At 37.6% G+C, this 18,355-nt stretch overlaps 1 protein-coding gene across 3 annotated transcripts in view; it reads left to right on the top strand.

Moving 5' to 3' along the window:
- The first annotated feature begins 1,189 nt into the window (after positions 1 to 1,189).
- The window catches only part of WDR41 (WD repeat domain 41), a 27,296-nt gene continuing 10,130 nt past the window's right edge, over positions 1,190 to 18,355 (top strand). The window contains exons 1-10 of one of the 3 annotated variants that reach the window (XM_030003658.2): positions 1,190 to 1,363; positions 5,248 to 5,363; positions 8,890 to 8,970; positions 9,414 to 9,462; positions 11,312 to 11,443; positions 11,783 to 11,845; positions 12,371 to 12,482; positions 13,870 to 13,932; positions 15,162 to 15,272; positions 16,591 to 16,775. In XM_030003658.2, coding sequence (XP_029859518.1) covers positions 1,313 to 1,363; positions 5,248 to 5,363; positions 8,890 to 8,970; positions 9,414 to 9,462; positions 11,312 to 11,443; positions 11,783 to 11,845; positions 12,371 to 12,482; positions 13,870 to 13,932; positions 15,162 to 15,272; positions 16,591 to 16,775 — 963 coding nt within the window. In that variant the 5' untranslated portion in view covers positions 1,190 to 1,312. Of the gene's footprint in view, positions 1,364 to 5,247; positions 5,364 to 7,842; positions 7,896 to 8,889; positions 8,971 to 9,413; positions 9,463 to 11,311; positions 11,444 to 11,782; positions 11,846 to 12,370; positions 12,483 to 13,869; positions 13,933 to 15,161; positions 15,273 to 16,590; positions 16,776 to 18,355 lie in introns of those variants that run through there. The other 2 variants (XM_030003659.2, XM_030003660.2) reach the window with 2 other exon arrangements.

The raw sequence follows: 18,355 nt of genomic DNA, 5'->3' as shown, positions 1-18,355 counted from the left end.
CTGCCAGACATGGGGGAAGCTTCTAGCAGCTTCTCACAGAAGCCACCCGTGTAGCCTTCCCACTACCAAAACCTTGCCACACAAACCCAATACACCATCAAAGCCATGCAAGGCTCCATGTTCACCATGCGGGAACTTGGTGCATTTCCAGCTCCTGTTTTGAAGAACACATTCTAGCACAGTCTTTGCGAAGACAGTACAACAGCTACAGCCTCCGGATGCTGCCACAAAGGTCAAAGCTCTATATTTATCTAAAAAGATGCTGTTCGGTACAGTACCACACTGCATTTTTTCTATCCTGTCTCTTCCAGATGTGTGAATTGTGATACAGCAGAATAGGTTAAAATAAAGAAGTATGGCAGGAAAGGAGAAGCAAAAGTCAAGCAGTGTATTTTCCTCACCGCATTAAAGAAGAAATAGGATCCTTACTCAGGTTGCTAGCCTGAGTAAGCAGCATTCCCTGTCCCCGCATCTGGTGTAGCAAGTGGTCTTCCCTCTCTTTTTCGTTTTTAGAGGTATCACTATGGACACTTTATTTGAGGATTACAGGTCATACAACTGCAAGTAGTGTTATGCTGTGCAGTCCTTCTTTCCAATAAATTAAATGCAACGAAACGAGTCAACGCTTTCCAGTTTGAAGATATCAAATTATTTAGGGACACTGCTGAAGAGCAGGTTGGTGCAGCTGCATTTGGAAGGCGGTGTGTTTGTACAGTATTTGTTACTCCATCCTGACAAGGACATTGCAGAACTAAAGGAGGTTCAGCGAAGGAGAATGAAAACAGTCACAGCCAAGGGAAACGTATTATATACAGAAAATTTTGGTGATCGCTTACTTCCGTAAACAGGTAAGGCGGTCACAATAAAACAGTAATAATTCTTTTGTCGTAGCATAAAGTTCCTCCGAAATTGGAAGATGGCAAGCAAAAAGCTAGGAAGTATTTTATTTGTCCGTGACACGGGATTAACACGCTTGGCAGTTAAACCGCAGAACTCTCCCACAGGCCGGCCTGAACCGCTCCGCAGCTCCCGCCGCCGCGGCCGTCGCCTCACGGTTCCCGCCACACCGCCCCCTCCTCAGAGCGCCCCCCCCCGCGCCGGCGGCGGCACGGCACCCACTCGGCGGTCGATTGCTCAGGCCCCTCTCGGCCCCGCCCGCTGGAGGGCTGGTCTCCGCGCGGAGCTCGATTAAGCAGGCCTTTCCCCCAGCGGGAGGACCCGCGGCCGCCCGCAGCCATCCCGCCGAGCCGCCCCGCCCCGCTGCCGTAGCGAGCCGCCTGTGGCGGGGAGGCCGGTGCCGCTCCCGCTCCCGATGCTGCGGTGGCTGATCGGCGGCGGCCGGGAGCCGCAGGGCCTGGCGGAGGTAAGGCGGCGGGAGTGGGCAGAGCAGCTGGCGGCGGGAGGCGGGGCCAGGAGGAGCGCTCGGGCCGTTGGCAGGGGAGGAGCGTTGTCCCCTCAGTCAGGAGCCGCCGGCCGCGCCGCGCCGGGCCAGGGAGGGGGGGGGGCTGCCCGTGGGGACAGCTGCCCTCACGGAGCACGGCGCCGGTGGAGGGACCTGGGCAGCTTTAGGCCTGGGGGGGGGGGGGGCGCTCTGAGGAAGGGGGGCGCTGGGCGAGGCCTTTCCGGCGGGGCGGGTCTGCTGTCCCGTGGTAGCGCGACTGGGCCCTCCGCTGGGCTCTCCGGAGCGAGGGGCCTTCAGGGCTAGCTGGCAGCCTGTGAGACTTTCCGGCTGTTAGAAGGGGTTACAAGCTTCGTTGAAGAGAAAGAGGAGAGGTGAAAAAAACAGTAAAGCAAACGTCAAAACGCCCAGGCTGAGCTTGGGCAGGAGCTGAAGGGCTTGGGACTCGTCCGTGTCAGGAGCGTCCCGGCTTCCTCCTGCTCTGCACGTCCTGGGAAAGTGGGCGCTATGTTGCATAGCTTGCAACCATATGGAGTCCTGCCCTCGGGACTCCCCGGTCGATAATGTAAATTTTAGGTCGTGAATGTGGCCTGGCTGTAGTTTGTAGTGGTCTTCTAGCATTTCGTCTTAGTTTCTCATCCATAAAATAAACCAGGCCTGTGCAGTGCACTGAACACTGACATCCTTCCTGTTGCCTTGCTCAGAACGAGTTTTACTGGATTTGAGGAAGAGTTTATTGGGATTTTCTTGTCCCTAAGAGTCTGCTGAAGTTCTCAGCCTGGACTTAACAAGAGTTAATTAACACTGTTACTGGGCTCCTTATGCTTAGTGCTTTTGTAATGTAGGCAACTATGAGGAAGTAGTTATTTCTCAGCTGCTGTACATGAGCAAGTCATGACAATATCATGGTTGATTTCAAATGCCAGTAGTTACTTTGGTGGAAATTTGGGTCTGTACCAGTTTGGAATGACAATGTTTGGGAATGCCTCTGACCTTTGTCATCAGTCAAAATGTTGGTTGTATTGCAGTCACATTTAGCAGCTTTGTGTGCAGTTCTTTTTAAAACAAAGACGGGAAGTATGCAACAGCTTTCTAAGGTGTGCTAGAAAACGATGTTTGTGTGTGTCCCTCTCCAAAGTTTAAACACTGGCTATGGTTTAGTTATACTGTGATTTAATTAAGCATGAGCATGAGTCAAGGTGTTGTCCAGTTCTTCCATTCTGCCATTTGTAGCTTGGTTAAACCGAGTCACAGGACTTCTGTTCCCATTGCTACTACTGGTTTGCTGAATGATGGCGATCATTTTGCTTCTCTGTGGAAAAACTGAATAACAATTATCGACAAGGTTTAGTGCCTAAATGCTTTTTGTTCTTTTTTTCCTGCATTATGTAATACTGTTTTATCTAAAGATCATCTTCATAACCATTAATTCTCTCTGTAATCTTCTTAAATAGATAAGGAGGCGCATAGCAGTGTGTGGGCTATGGACTTAGAGTGTTTGTTTCATGTGCTATGGCTTCAGCCAGTCATGAAAAGGCCAGTGTATTAAGAGTGACATTGCAGTGGGTGAATAGAGAAAGCCTCTGGCAAAGCTGTCCTAAAGTAATGAAATATAAATTTCTCCTTACCCATTTATTTTTTCACTATGCAATTGAAAATCATTCAGACTTAAGCTCCTGAATCTCTTCAATTGATGGCCATAGTGTATGTCGTAAGCAGGTTGGCTCTGGTAATGGGAGCAGTCTAACTGCAGTAGCATCATGGTCCATATAAACTAATTTATCACGCACCATGATACATACATAAGTATGTCTGTATACTCTTGTATCCATATTTTTGGTGAATTGCTTTTGAAAATCCCGCTTTTAAATTCAAATCACAGGGGTTATAGGAAGTTCTGAAGCAGAGATGAATGTTGTGTTGTTTTCACTGATTATTGTAGTGATGCTTACAGGTCCTGCATAAAGACGTGCAAGTTGGGAATGGATTCTGTTAGTATCAGTGTCTAACTTTCTCGTCTAAAACTGTAGTGCTCCTACAAGAGAGTTCAATTAATAGCTTATATCAAAATGTATTTCATCAGAGGAAGAATGCACATGTAACTCAAGACTTAGGTAAATATTAATGAAGATCTCAAGAGAGCATAGCTTGTTGTATGACAGTACCGGGGAAAAAACTGTTATTTTGTTGTTATCTATAGTACTTCATCAGCACCGTACCTTTCAATATTCACCAGCATTCTTAGAATTAAGAAAAAATAAGATAAGACACATTGTTCAAAAGAAGTACCACTGTTTTGTACTGAATAGGAACCAATAACAGAATATAGAGTTGGGATGTTAATGTTACAGATTCTGACTTTTTCAAAGCGGTGTTACAATTGTTTTGTGAATGTATGTGTCTATTGATAAATAAAAATGGAAATCTCCTGACTACAGTATTGCTAATGTCATCGAGTGATGCTGACATTTGCTTAGGATTTTTAGAAGACTCAATTTTTTTAAAAGGAATATTTTGATTAGTTTTTGATAGCTGAACTCCAAGTTTCCATGTTTGTCTAACTTTTCTTTATAACCATGCAGACTCTGCTTGCGTTATTTTAAATGGGAACTGCTATTCTCACATAATTGCATAAAATGAGGAACAGTTGCTTCATGAAATGCATCAGATAGCACAAAACCAAGATAAAATCACAAGAACTAGCATTTTGACAACCTCTTAATTTTAAAAATAAACACAGATTTCTTTCCCTATTTATTAACTTAGCCATTCTTAACTTCTGAAGAATAGTATCATAGTACCAATACCGAAGTAATAGAAAATAATTTATTATTCCTGCAAGAAACTGTTGAAGTTTCTGAGGATCATATGTTTGTCTTTCACGTAGGATTACCTGTCATGTGTGCTGCATGTTGTACAGTGTTCAGTAATTACAGTTTTACAGTGTAGGTTCTGTTGAAGTCCTCAAAGAAGAGACAGTCCTGGAAGTAAGATGATGTTGACTGTCATGTAAAATAAATCTAGAAGGAGGAGAGTGCTGTCACTGTGTTACTACTGAGCTATTTAGATTATTTTTTTTTTTTTAATAATGTCTAATAGCAAGTTGTTCCAGAATGGGGAAGACCTTATATACAAAAAAAGTTGTCTTCTGTTGAAACAAACTGATGATACTGCAGTCCTATGTGATATTTTATTGACCCTGCCTGGTGATCAGCTTGCTCTGAGTGATTGATTGTTCTTTTAATTAATAGTCTAGTTGGGGGTAATTGCAGATGCTGTTCTATAAAATGATTAATCATTCTCTATGTTTTTTTAAGTGGTTTGCTTTTGTGAGTCCCAACGGATGATTTATATATTATGTAACAGAACAGCATTTATTCTTATTTATTTTAAATATGTCATCTTTATATAGGATTTTAAAATTGAACAGTAGATGAAAGATATGAGAGTTTCTCAGACCTCTTGGAAGAGGTGTAATGTAATGAAAAACTGAATGTATGGTGAATTGAGTTATGAAGCTGGCTCCACATGACAGCTCATGACTAAACTGGTGGGTTTTCATCTTGATGTATCAGTGATTAAAGCAGTACAAAATGTTTTTGTTAAACAGAAAATGCTATATTATAAAGTACATGCTATAGAAAGATATTTACTTGAAATAATAAGAAATGATTTTTTGTAATGATTTTCATTAAAGCAAAATAATATTTCAGAAACTTAATTTAACTTCAAGTATAACTATACATTCACACATGAGTCTATATGTAGATTGTCAGACATTGCAAAGACCTGATGAAAATAATTGTGTCAGTACAATATAAATTTTATTCTTTTTTTATGAATTTTAGAAATCATCTGTACAGACAATCGGTGAAGAACAAATACAGAATCCTTACACAGAGCTCCTTGTGTTGAAAGGTCATCAAGATATAGTACGATTTCTAGTGCAAATAGATGATTGCAGGTATGAAATTGCATTTCAAATTGTTTCACAGCATCCTTGGCAATACTTTAGAGAATATTTATGAAAATGTAGTAATATTTTTAATCCTCTGTTTTTATTTTTGGTGGGGGAGGGCAGGAAAAGCCTGGAGTTAAAAAAGGCAAGGGGTGAACACTCCCTTTTCTTTGTATGTTACTACATTTTTTGGGTTCTCTTGTAAGTTATACTTTCATGAGAAAATAATGGTGGTGGAGTTATGTTTCTTGGTACAAATTCATTTGTTTGAAAGAAATGCCTTTAGCTAATTCAGCCCTTCTTTTTCAGGCTGTTCCTGGGTGGAATGTTCTGTGCATGCAAACACGCACTTTCTCTCAGGACAATATGCAGTAGTATCTGCTTCTGTTCTGAGTGAATGCATACGTTTTATGTTTTTTAATTGAGGACAGCTGTTATTTCACCTTTTGGTTCTACAAAAGAATGTAATAGACTCTTACAGATACACTGTAGCAACTGAATATGACATTCTTAACAATATTGAATGTTGCTGTTCCTTTCTTTCCAATCTTTTGTTACACTTTCTTCTGATACTCTTAGTGCTTAATTCACTTGAGCTTCAGTTAATGAACTTTTTCCTGAAGTTCTCAAATTTTGAAATTTTCACCACTTTATTCAGAATGACTACTTAGTAAAATTCAACATATGCCTAATCTCTGTGTTATGTATCTCCTCCAATTTGATCTTGTTCAACTTGCTGTACTTCTTTGAAACCTGACAGTTCCTTTGTTTCTCTTGTCAGATTTTTAGCTTTGTGCACTTTTTTTGTATATTCTGTGATAATCTTTATCTTTTCTGTTCTTAGTTCCCATTGTCACTTTGGAAGTGTGACTGAGAGAATGAATTATGCTAGTTTTACATTACGACCTGTTTCTGTCCTAGTGTTGTCTAAATTAGCCTTGTGTGTTCTCTAATTTAACTTAATCCTGCAAGAGAGGAAATATTTATCTGCCTTAAAAGGAAGGTTGTGAAGCCTTTAGTCAATAATAAGTGTAGTGACTCTTGGCTGATGTAGACAATTAAATAGAAAACCTTTAGAACTAAGAATGTTAGTAGTAGGCAAGAGTCTCTCTGTTAAGGAGCTGTAGTAATCTGTATCTTTTATGGATTAGGCACAGAAGGGGATTTCTAATATATTCATCAAAACACTATGTAGTTAACATGGGTAAGAGTTTGGTTTATATCCTTGCAGGTGTTTTGTGAAGGAAAGTTCTGTCCTTCCTCATGATTGGGCAGGTGGTATCTTCAAAATTTGGATGCCTGCAGAATCTTATTTTCTAATAATTTTGTGTAAAGAAAAAAGTAAATTTCACAGAAGACTCCATGGAGAATTTTTAGCTTGCCAGTTTTCATTTGTAATGTCATAAATATATATATCAAAAAAGTTACATACATTACCATAAAATTTATTTTTCTACATTGTAGTAATCCACCAGAAGATTCATATAAAAATAGAAGAATCTTCTGCCTTTTTTTCAGTCCTTTTTTTCCCCAGACAAGTTATTAAAATAACCTTTCCTCAGAGTACATTTTTTCCAAAACACATACTCAATAATTGTAATTGGTCTTTGTAGAAATACCAGAATAGTCTTAGATTGCTTGCACTGTCTCATGCAAAGAGATTTTTTACCATTTGGGGCTTCATTGTATGGTGGCAGGTAGATTATTGAAGCTAAACTAATGGTAATCAGTGTAAAACTAAAGCCTGGATGACCGCATGAAGACAAGTTATAAAATATCATATGGATAAGGTGTAAGTTATATAGGTGGTTAATAATCTGAGAGTTTGAGGAGTTTAATAGAGTCGCTTCACTGGACAGTAATTCAGAGGTTTTATTTATCAAGAATGTGGTAGTTTCTGGATTGTTAAACAGCTGATAATATTTTTGACTTGATTCTTTTCAGTAAAATTAGTATTGTTACTCAGTTTCTGAAATGCTTTTACTTAGTTTCTGTAGCTATTCCATTGTGTGCTTTTTGTCAACTATGGTAAGCCAGGTTTCACGCTTCAGGTCTTTAGATAATATCATCTTATTGAGAATTTTGCAGAAGGATTTTCTTGTTTTCTCAGTGGCTCAGCTAAAACCAGTGAGTGGAAAATTTTCTCAGATTGGTTTTTGAAGATACTAAATAAATCCTGTATAAATGTAACAGAAAGCTGTTTTTTTCTTTTTTTTTTTTTCCTTCTTTTCTCTTGTACTTTTTGAACATGAAGTAAGGGTCATATTGATTGGAAGATCACTAAAGAAGGCTAAGCCACAGCAAAAGCCTTCCAAAAAAGGGACTGAGATAAAATTACATGTAATACTCTAGCATTTGACACATTAAACTAAACAGAGTTCATAACACATTTTAAGAATAGCTTTTTTTTTGTTGCTCATTTGACCATTCCTTGCTCCTTCAGGAAACAGACAAGGTTATAGATGATGGTGATCATGACTGGAAAAGAATCAGGTGACCCATGAATCTCCACTTTGGTGAACAGAACATAACTGTAGGGTAACTGACTCTACAATATACCTTTATATTTAAACAGAAATCCTGGTTAGAAGATGAGGACAAAATACACAAAGCACCACTCTATTGAAACTTCTGTGTTGATGAATTACTCTCATGCCTTTTTTCAAACACCAGTTTTCTTCCCAGAATTTTGTTCAAGTGGCACACAGCTCCAGTATTACTCAAGAAAGGAACTAGAATTTAAAGGGTTATTGCTGAATTGTGAGAGTATTGCTCTTTTACGTTCTTGACATTGTGACAAAACAAGGTACAATAGAGCTAAAAGGCACCAAAAGGTAAGAAATTAATGTTATCAGAGGTGTGTATGGAAGGTTGTTTTTTGCTCTAATCTTTTAAAATTGGATATAAAATAATGAAAGATATAAAGAAGGTACAGCTTACAGGTTTTTTTTACCCTATAGTAGAACAAACCAGGAGGATATGTGGAAGGAAGAGGGTGGCGAAAAACCCCTATGGCTTTATGCCTGAAAATGTACTCTGTTAGCAAGTTTCACAAACATTGTAACTGCAGAGTCTAAAAGAAAGGACAGGTCTACAGTTAATGAAACCATTCACAGCTGGTAACAAAAAAAAATCAGAAGTGATGTAACCTCTCTTCTTCATGACTTTCTTGCACATAGTACAAATCTTAGTTCTCTAAATATTAATTGTTTAGCCCTTGGTTAAGGCTTAAAACAAAAGTTAAAAATCAGAAGGCAAGTATATTTGCAAGTAACAACTGAATTCAATTTTGTATGGAAGATCTTGCTTCTGTTCTAGGCTTTCTCAGCTCATAGTGTGCCTTTGCTGGGGTAGCTGGGATGTGTGCTCCAGCTACACTGTAGCTGCAGTGGTGATAAGGTGCAAATGTAGGCAGATGGTTAGATATTCACTCTAGCATAGGGAAGAAGGTTGAATTTAGGTCAGACTTTATTAATATGAGATTAACATGCTAATATGAACCTGTTTTTTCCTCATATGGTATGCCTTCCAGCTGGATTTTTAGAAGTCAAATTTACTACCTTAAATGCACTCCCTTTGTGAGTTCTTTTAAGCCACAGTGTAAAGTATCATGGTAAGTACTGGGTGCCTCTACTCCTGGGCTGAACTCAGATGAGTGGTTTGTAACTTGTTAGATGTCTTGCAGTCAGTTGGCTCTGACTAATAGTATTTGGTTTTAGAGTTTGCTGTTATTTGGTGTGTAAGATCTCATATTTTTAAACAAGAGAATTGGTTCTGTAATGTGGAATTCTATTCATAATAAATTGTATTGGATTTCTTAAGCCTTGTTCTTATATTAAGTATACGTTGATAAACACCTATTTAAATGTACTGACTTCAGTTTATAAACTGTAATTGGGATTTATGAATACCTGTTTATTCTTTAAAGCCAGAGTCTGATATATCTTGTAAATATTTTTCTTACATAACTCTTTACTGCTTTTCCATTACATTATCTTATATTGAAGTTTTCACAGCTTTTTTTCTTTCCTTTTTTTTTTTTTTTTTTTTTTTTAGGTTTGCATCTGCAGGAGATGATGGAATCATATTTCTGTGGAATGCTCAGGTTAGCTCTTTTTTGGGGGCCTAGCTTGTGTGCTCTGGAGAGGATAGAAGCTGGGGAGAGGAGTTAGCAATGTCTAGTAGCAAAAAAGCAAAGTAAGTATGAATTGTTGCAGAGCTACTGTTTGAAAATGGGTAAGTGGAGGGGGTCTGTCAAATCTTAGTTTACAAAGGAGAGCTAGGGAAGTAAAAGTTGTATGAACTCAAGAGAACAGTAAGTTTTAAAAGTTAGAATGTTTTGGGAAAACATAGTGATTTTAGACAGATTTGAGATGAAATGGTGATGTGAAAAGCAGAAGTGTATATGAATTTGTGGCTTTAATTCTTCTTTTAAAATACATTCAGCATTTGCTGTGAACACTGAAGTGTTGACTAGTAACTCAACAAATACGTAGCAAGGTGCCAATCTTGCCAAGATGTGTATATGTATACTTAAGTTTTAAGTACATTTCAGTGGCTCCGTTAGCAATATCTTTTTGTGGTATAACTGGTTAGACTAAATGGAGAGCTAACACAAAACTGTATTGGAAAGACAGCAAAGTCAGCAGAAGTTAAACATGTCATGCAGTGCAGGAACACTTAATTGCTTACTGTGATAAAAATCTTCTTATAACTTTTGAAAACCTTACTAAGACATTAGTTTTATCATTGAAATAGTGTTCTGTGTGATACCCACTGTTCTGCTCTTCTGCTCTCTGTCTCCGTATCATTGACAGAATTATAGAGGAGGGATGCACATTAGACCTGTGTTAAGGAGGGCTAGTATACAAGTTAGGTTGTTCAATAGGAAGTCTAAAAGGGACACATACTGTGGTGTCTAAACTGTGAGTATCAAACATTCCAATTAAGGAAGAAAGAAATCTCAGACTTTTAACTTTTTAGAAGCCTTCTGAAAAATTGATGTGACATTTATGACTGTGTAATTTTAAAATACAGAAGGGGGAACTGGAAAATTTTCCTCTCTTTTGAGCAGTTGCAGTTAGTGCTTTGCTGTTGTTGAAAGCCTTTTATAATTCTATGATTTGGAAAAGGAAATGGTGTTTTGAATATTCAGAACCATGTATGTGACTATATATACTCAGTGTTCTGAGCAGTTTGTGAATGTGAACCTCATTTAGATACCCAGCTTAGGAACTGAGTTCTATTTTCTACTTCTGTAAGATTTTTATTATGGTTTTGTTAAAGCAAATAACTTGTAGTTTTAATTTAAAAACTTAACCCACAAGTGTAAAGAAATTTACAGTTATAACTACCCTATATTTTAATGGCATGTTTAAAATGCCAGTTCTGCATGTTTGTTTGTAGGGTTTTGCCATCTAACTAAATAACTGCAGCTACTTCTGCCCTATCTAAACCACCAGATTAAAGCTATTGATAATGTACATACTAAATAAAGCTGTCAGGAAATTGGCAGTACTGTGTTTGCCAAAAAGATAGGTCAAGTTTTTCTAATAATTAAAATAAAAAAGATTACTTTTTAAAGAGAGGGTTTGTCAACAAATCTGAATTACTGTAGTATCTGTTAAAAAGGGTGAATGGCCAATACTTGCATTAAAATGAAATGAGAACTTAGTTTTTAATGGTTCTTAGAGGTTAGGTTTTTTTTTTTTTTTACTCTTAGAGTAATTTATATTATATACTACACCTTTACACTTAATAGGTTATTTAATTCCGATTAAGATCTTGAACAGTATTGAAGATAGTAAGAAGTAAATCCATAAATTACTTTAGAAAGGGAGATTTTTAGACTCTTAGAAATTCTTGCTTTCAAAAGTCATTTGGTACCTACGTCATATGCTATAGTAGGCATTTTCCAAATTTTACCCTTAGTTTTCCATGTTTTTATTTTTCAGACTGGAGAAAAACTTTTTGAACTTCGTGGACACACACACAAAATTACAGCTATAGCACCATTTTCTTCCTCAGATGCTTCTGAAGAAAAAAAACATTTGATTTTAACAGCATCAGCTGATAGAACAGTTATTGTATCCTTAGCTCTGGAGAGGATTCAAATTTCTATGGGCTTTTTGTTGGTTGTTACTTTTAAAGTCAGCATTGAGACAGGCTGCAGGTTGTTTAAATTTATTGGTTGATCGAGTAGGTATAATTGGATTACACTAGGATTTTACTAGTTGTTGCGCAGAAGTAGATGCAATCCTTGCTACAAAAATGAATCTATAACAGACCTTTATTAATAAGTCTTTTTGGCCAACAAGACTTGAGTCTCTGCATACCTATTTCCCAATCTGTCATTTAGTTACAAACACAGCAGTTACATTTATAATATATAAAAACCTTTCAGTTTCCTTAATGAATTAAGTCAGGTTTGGGACTGCAGTAGTGGCAGACAAGTTCAGAAAGTGTCATGTTTCCATTCCACTGTAAAGGTAAGCTGACGAAACACTAGGGATGTCTGTTGTTTTGTTGTATTTGAGAATCTATTATGTATGGCTCATGGGCCATATGGGCAGGTGTGTTAAAATGAACAGCAGTGTTTGGTTTAGGAACAGGTACATAATGAGTGGCTGAGAAGTGGGCACAATCTTAATTTGGTCTTGGAACTCTTAATACCTCAGGGTTTGTGGTTTTGTTTTTTTTTTTTTTGAAAGGATGTAGAACAAAGGTAATTTTATGGCTTGGTTTTGTTACTGTGTTGGAAAAGGCAACCTTCAGTCAAGCTAGTTCTTGAATGTTAATAGTAGAAAAAAATCACTGAAAAATCAGTTTTTTTGCATTGTTGATGGAAAAATGTAACATATAGCGTGTAATTAAATCTATATTTCTCAGGGTAGTGACACCTTAATACTGTATTTCGTAGTACTTACAGCTTTAGCTAAAGCTCATGATCATTTCACTGAGAAATTCCCTGTAGAAGTTTTGCAGGGGACATATATCTGATTTTTGTTCTGCAGTGTTTGACAGTTCTTCAAAGACTGGATGTATGGTTGTCTGGAGGGAGTGATCTATGTGTTTGGAACCAAAAATTAGATCTCTTGTGTAAGACCAGTCATCTTACTGATGCAGGTAAAAATGTAAATGACTCATTATAACTGTTAAAGTGTAAGTAAAATGGATCTGTATAATGATGCAAAACCAACTTGGCAAATTCTCTTTAATTCCAATGATAACATCATGTATTAGAGACACTCTTTTTTTTTTTTTTTTTTTTTAATGTCAGAATCGATTTAGAATTAAGACCGCTTTTAATCTCATGTGCTGTGTGAATTTTAGAATATGTGAAATCTCAGTAACTGTACATTAGCTTGGACTTACAGGGCTAGACCTTGGATGCTGATTTATACGTGTTTGGTGTAATGTGGATCCTTTGGCTGGCTTTCTCTGGGAACAAGCGGGAGTTTTATTAGTCCTAAGTAAAGCTTTGTAGTAGTAGAGCAGTAAAGATTTCTTTTTATTATTAAGGATCAGTACTTTCGATGTAGAAAATGCAGGTTTTGATAGAAATACAGTAAATGTAATCAGATCTCAATGTCAGTCATGGTTTTCTATTAGTAAGCTTATATATCATCTGTCCATGTGAAGAAAATTGTGACATGTTATTGCCATATTTTACAAAGATACCTACGAAGCTGTGAATCAGATTCAAAGTTGGAACCAATATTTTCCTTATTTTTGTCACAGAACAGAGTAGTGGTAGGCAAAACCTTCTGAATCTTTGAGGTTATTAATACTTCTTTTGGTTCAGTACGAAATATCGTGCCAAATGCTAGTTGAAAGTGTGGTGTAGTGCTTAGCATGAGGTGCTATTGAAATTTTTGTACTAGGGGTCAATGTGATATGCAGCATGGGCTCTCCCTTTCCTCCTAATGCCCTGCTTCCTTTGTGGGGAAAGAGACAGATTGCTTATTCGTTGGGGAATTTTCTTTTAATGGTGTGGCAGCACAGACTGGGGGAATTCTGTGCAGGAGGAAGGCAGAGTAACAGCAAGCTGGACATTTTATCTTGTACCCTATTCTCTTAAGCTGGCTCTGCACAATATTCTAGTATCATGTGTGCTGTGGTAGTATCAGTGTCTAATAACTTTGGTACTACATATGTTTAGAGTCTCAATAATTACCCCAGTGTCTGTAATATTGTCCAGCATTAAGACAGAAACATCTTAACTGTATTTAAAATGAAAAGATTACTGACTCTCAGCTTCACCTCAAGTTTGACGTTCAGAATTCTGCTGGATTCAGGACAAAAACTCCTGACTCTACCTCCATCTGAGGTAATCTGTTCACTTCCAATGCCATTTAACTTTCAGTTCTGGTAATATGCTTTTATTTTAATAATAACTTTTAAGTGAAAGGAAGATTATGAAGAAATTTATTAATAAGGAATTGAGGTTGCTGTGTTTTCTTGTGGCTAATGAATATCCTTTTCTCCCTTACCTCCTGTATTTTTTTCAAAGGTATCAGTGCTTTGGTTGAATTGCCTAAAAATTGTGTTGCAGCAGCATTTGGTAAAGAGCTAAGTAAGTATGTTGCATTTCTGTTGAATGTTCATGTTCCTCTGTAACAGCTGCTTGTCTGAGATACGTGTAAAGAGTATGCTGCTGGAATTGTATAGGAAAAATAAATGGTATTAGGGTGTGATTAGTAACCTTCTTCCTTTTTCCCTTATTTGACAAAGAGGCAGACAATACTAATCTTATTCAGGAATTTTGTTGAGATCTGCATGACAAAACTTTTCTATATTCTTTGTTATTGTTATTACAGTTATTGCCACCTGTCCAGATCTGATTGTGGTGATCTAAATTTGTCTGTCTGGAGAAGATCTGGAACTCATTATCTGAGCTGTCAGATACTAGGCTTCTCTAGAGCGTCCTTATCCCAAGATCAGCAGTGTGAGATATTGCTGATCTCATTATACTGTCCAAAGCTATAAAGAGACAATGTGATGGTTTCTGTTGCTCACTTGGAGACAGGGTTTTCTATGTATGCAAACTGTAAATCATCAGCTAGCTGTTGGTGGAGAGTCTTTTAAGTAAGAGTGTTTTATAAAATTACTGAAATTTCAAAATATGGAAAAAAATCGAAGAGAAAAAGTAGAGCACTGAATCAGCAAAACAGACTTTGCTCAATATGATTTAAAACTTTACTGAAAAATAGCAATCTGATATTCTGATCAAAGAATCAGGAGCAAATTAAAAATCATCTTCTTGTGTTCAGACATTGGTGTGCAATGTAAACTTCCATCTGAACATCCCACAGTTCTTTTGTAGTGCTCTTGAGAGATCATAAAAAAAATTCCAAGACTGGTTAAAATAAAGTCTTAATTCCTGGTGATCTTGATTGCCTTACTAGAGAATATTGCATCTTTTGAATAACAGTTTTCAGTCAGATGAGCCCTTAAGATGTTTTGCTTTTAGTTTACTTATCCACAGAGATGTCTAATACTTTTCACTTTGGCTTTCTGCAGCTTCTGATGTTGACTGATTCTCTGAATTTCAGAGTTACTAGGCTGAAATGTTTTATCCTATAGCTGCTGTAGTAAGAGGCCTTAATAATAACACTGAAATATTTTATTCCCATTTTTTTGGTGTTATGAGTGGTCATAAGTGGCTTTGCACATCTTGTACTGTCTCACATAATATGTTTCAGTTTGTGTCTTTCCAAAAATGATATGTTTTACTTAAGCATAGCTACATTTTATTCTGAATGATAAAGTTTATTTAGACAATTTCTGTCTCTATCTTTGAAGTAATTTTTAGGTTGATTACTTCTGATGATGGGTCTGAAGGTTGGAATGTCCTTGAAGTAAAACGCCTTGTTGACCACCAGGACAACATTTTGTCATTAGTCAGTGTCAATGGTAAGAGTAGTTTTATAATGTTACTAATTTTGTTAGTTACCAGTGGGATATTTCAGCTATGGAGTTTTTATTGGGACCAAACTTCTAACTGGAGTGAAACTAGTAGATGTGCCTTCCTGTGTAGCTGCAAAGGTAGTGAAATGTGAAAATATAATGGCTTTATTTATTGATTAACAGTGAAATGAAACCAGGCAGGTTACAATATACAAAAGGCACAAAAGGCAATGTCATTGATGAGAATGGAACTCTGGATTTTCTTTGAGTTGGGAAAGTTTAAAATGCTATTTTTTCTCGTTCCTTCTGATTCTTTAAATGGAATATACAGTGCCACATCCTTTGCAGTTGTAGTCCCAAGGTAACTGCAAGTTCTGGGTGTGCAGATGTGGGCCTGCATGTAGATCCATTATTTAGAGGCTCTGGAGGATGATGCAATCTCTGCTGCTTATTAGGGCAATACTGAGCTATTACCTGAAATTCTGTCTTCTCTGCTGCAGGTATCAACCCCTTCTACTTTGTTCTTCCCTGACTCTTTTTATAGAGCACCCCCAGAGCCCAGGACAAATTATTCCTGGTGTGATAGGGAGCGTGTATTTGTCCATGGGCTTATTTGTGTCAGCCTGATTGACGCAAAGGGGTTATGGTACAGAGGTAACAAGAAGCTGGAAAGAAGAAAACTTGGATTCCATAATAGTTGTTTCTGGGGCTTCCTGTTGCCATTATTTTCTCCTTTTTGATTATGAAGATGAAGCAACATTGGGCTTAAAAAGACAATATGCTACCTGTATTAAGTATTGTTGAAGCAGTTCCTTTCATGTGTGATTAACAAATTCATGAGCAGCTACTTCAATCTTGCCATTAACTCATTCATTTAATTTGTGATCAGTATTTCTGCTTATGGCAAAGACATACTTTGCTGTCTCTGAGGGGTGCTGATATACCTGCTTGTCCAGGGAATAGAACAGTTTTGTACGTAGGCAACAAATGAACTTCAAATACTTGTACATACTTTTGGTGGTATTCCTTGCCTTTGCTATACTGTACTGTGCACTGTGGCTGGTGAACATTCTCTGTCCTAGTTTTAATTTTACAAGAGAGAGCTTATCTCCTTTTGCTCATCTGACTTATGCTAGGTAATCAAATGAGCACTTACTCAAAGGGAGAGGTTTTTATCCAGTTGGTTATATACTGCACATTCTACATAGTTTCACTCAAAAATGGGATCTCTTAACTTTCTAGGGTTGTAACTTTGTGTGAAGTGTGTTTTTTTATATCATGTGATTTCTGTGTGGGGTTGGTTGTCTTTTTTTTCACCCTCTAGACTTGACTTTTGTGACTGGTTCTCATGTGGGTGAGTTAATAGTTTGGGATGCGCTTGACTGGACAAAGCAGGCATCTGAGTGCAACTTCTGGGACTCCTCTGTCCATCCAGATGTACAGCCGGAAATAAAGTTATCCCAAAGCCCAAATGAAACTTCAGTTCAACACTTAACATCTGATGAGGAGGTAAAAAGCTTTAAACAGAGTAAACTACTTAAAGTGAGCTAGCATGACCTTATCACAGAAGGCCAAGTGTTTTGTGTTTTCAGTTAGCTTGTTTTAATATGAGAGGCTGCTTTAAAATTTGCACAGCTACTGTTACACAGTCAACAATTTTCATGTAAAATTTTGGTCACTGAGCTAACCGGAGGTAGTAATATGCCGATGGTATGGGAACTAACGTAATGGACTGTCACAACAGCATTTCTTTTTGACTGACGAAGATTTATTAGTTGTTTATTTTTCTCTAGTGGTACTGTAAACAGGTGGTGTGTGTTTTGATGGCATACATCTTTCATATTCCCTAGTTCTGGAAATGCAGTTTCCGCAATAATGTGCCTTTTGAACAGTTATAGCTGAGCGTACGATGAAGTGAATTAAAGAATAGGCATATGTCTGTGCTTAGTAGTAAATAAATATTGCTGCTTCTGTACAGATGGGCTATACTCAATTGTAAAGGGCACATATATGGGTCCAAAATCCAGTCTACTATAATCGTGCTTTGGAGATAATCTAAGAGTTCTTGGTCGGAATACTCAGACAGAACCCAGTTATTGTTCAGGAAACACTAAAAATCCTCAGGCTGTTACTTACTTTTGTGAAATGTTACCAACTGTTAGTGGCAAAAGAAAAGGTGTTTCATGGTTGGGATACAGTGAGATTTTGTTTTGGGGTTTGTAGGCCCATTGCTGGGGAATGATTAAGAAAGGGATTCCTGGAAATTGTTTCAGAGAGATGAGCTATAACAAAATAAAATCTGTGGAGAAGCCTGAATGTAGACTGAGGGCCAGGTAGTCACCTGATGCATTTTTCTGTTTGTGAAAAGAGCATTCCTAAAACACTGGAGAGAGAAACATTGGGATGGGGGGAAAGAGATGTAGTTGTCCCTAAAGGTAGGATTTTCAGTGGTTTTGTTGTGGCTGCTTAGTTCTAGAAGGACCAAAAAGCCAATCCTCTTCAGGAGAAGTTCTATAATTTGGCTTCAGAATATTTTGACTCCCTGCTTGAAAGCTATACAAGAAGTGTTTTAAGGGAGGGGAAAAGAATTCTGGGAAGTTCAAAAGTAGTTAAAACACTGAATGTTGAATCTGAGGCTGTTGAGGACTTTCTTCCATTCATGGAATTGAACTAAATGAATTGTTGCAGAATTTTATTTATTGTGAGACTTCTGAATGGTGGGAAGAAAAGGTGGTTCTAGCAGTATGTCCTGCAGTAGAAGGTGCTTTTAGGGCAGAGCTGTATGTATTGTAAAGTTCCTACTTAAAGTGGTGAAGAAATGTATGACTTTGTTACTTGCTATCTAAAAGCAGAACACTGTTCTTCATGTTTAAAAAAAAAAAAAAAAAGGTGTTTTCTCTGTTAGAAACTTTGTCAACAGGCTTGGTAGTTAGATAATTGGAGAAGATGCACTTGTCTAGTTTGACACCGAGTTTGTAGGCAAAACGTCATTCAGAAACAAATGGGATGGTAAAGGTTCAGCAATACTAGGAAACAGTGCTAAGGCGTGCATCTGCTGTCCTGACAAGTGTGAGTGTGTCTTTAACTTG

The sequence above is a fragment of the Aquila chrysaetos genome, chromosome Z (genome assembly GCF_900496995.4).
Source record: "Aquila chrysaetos chrysaetos chromosome Z, bAquChr1.4, whole genome shotgun sequence".
NCBI lineage: Eukaryota > Metazoa > Chordata > Aves > Accipitriformes > Accipitridae > Aquila > Aquila chrysaetos.
Note: the sequence above shows the minus strand (reverse complement) of the source record. Positions and strands in the feature narration are given on the sequence as shown.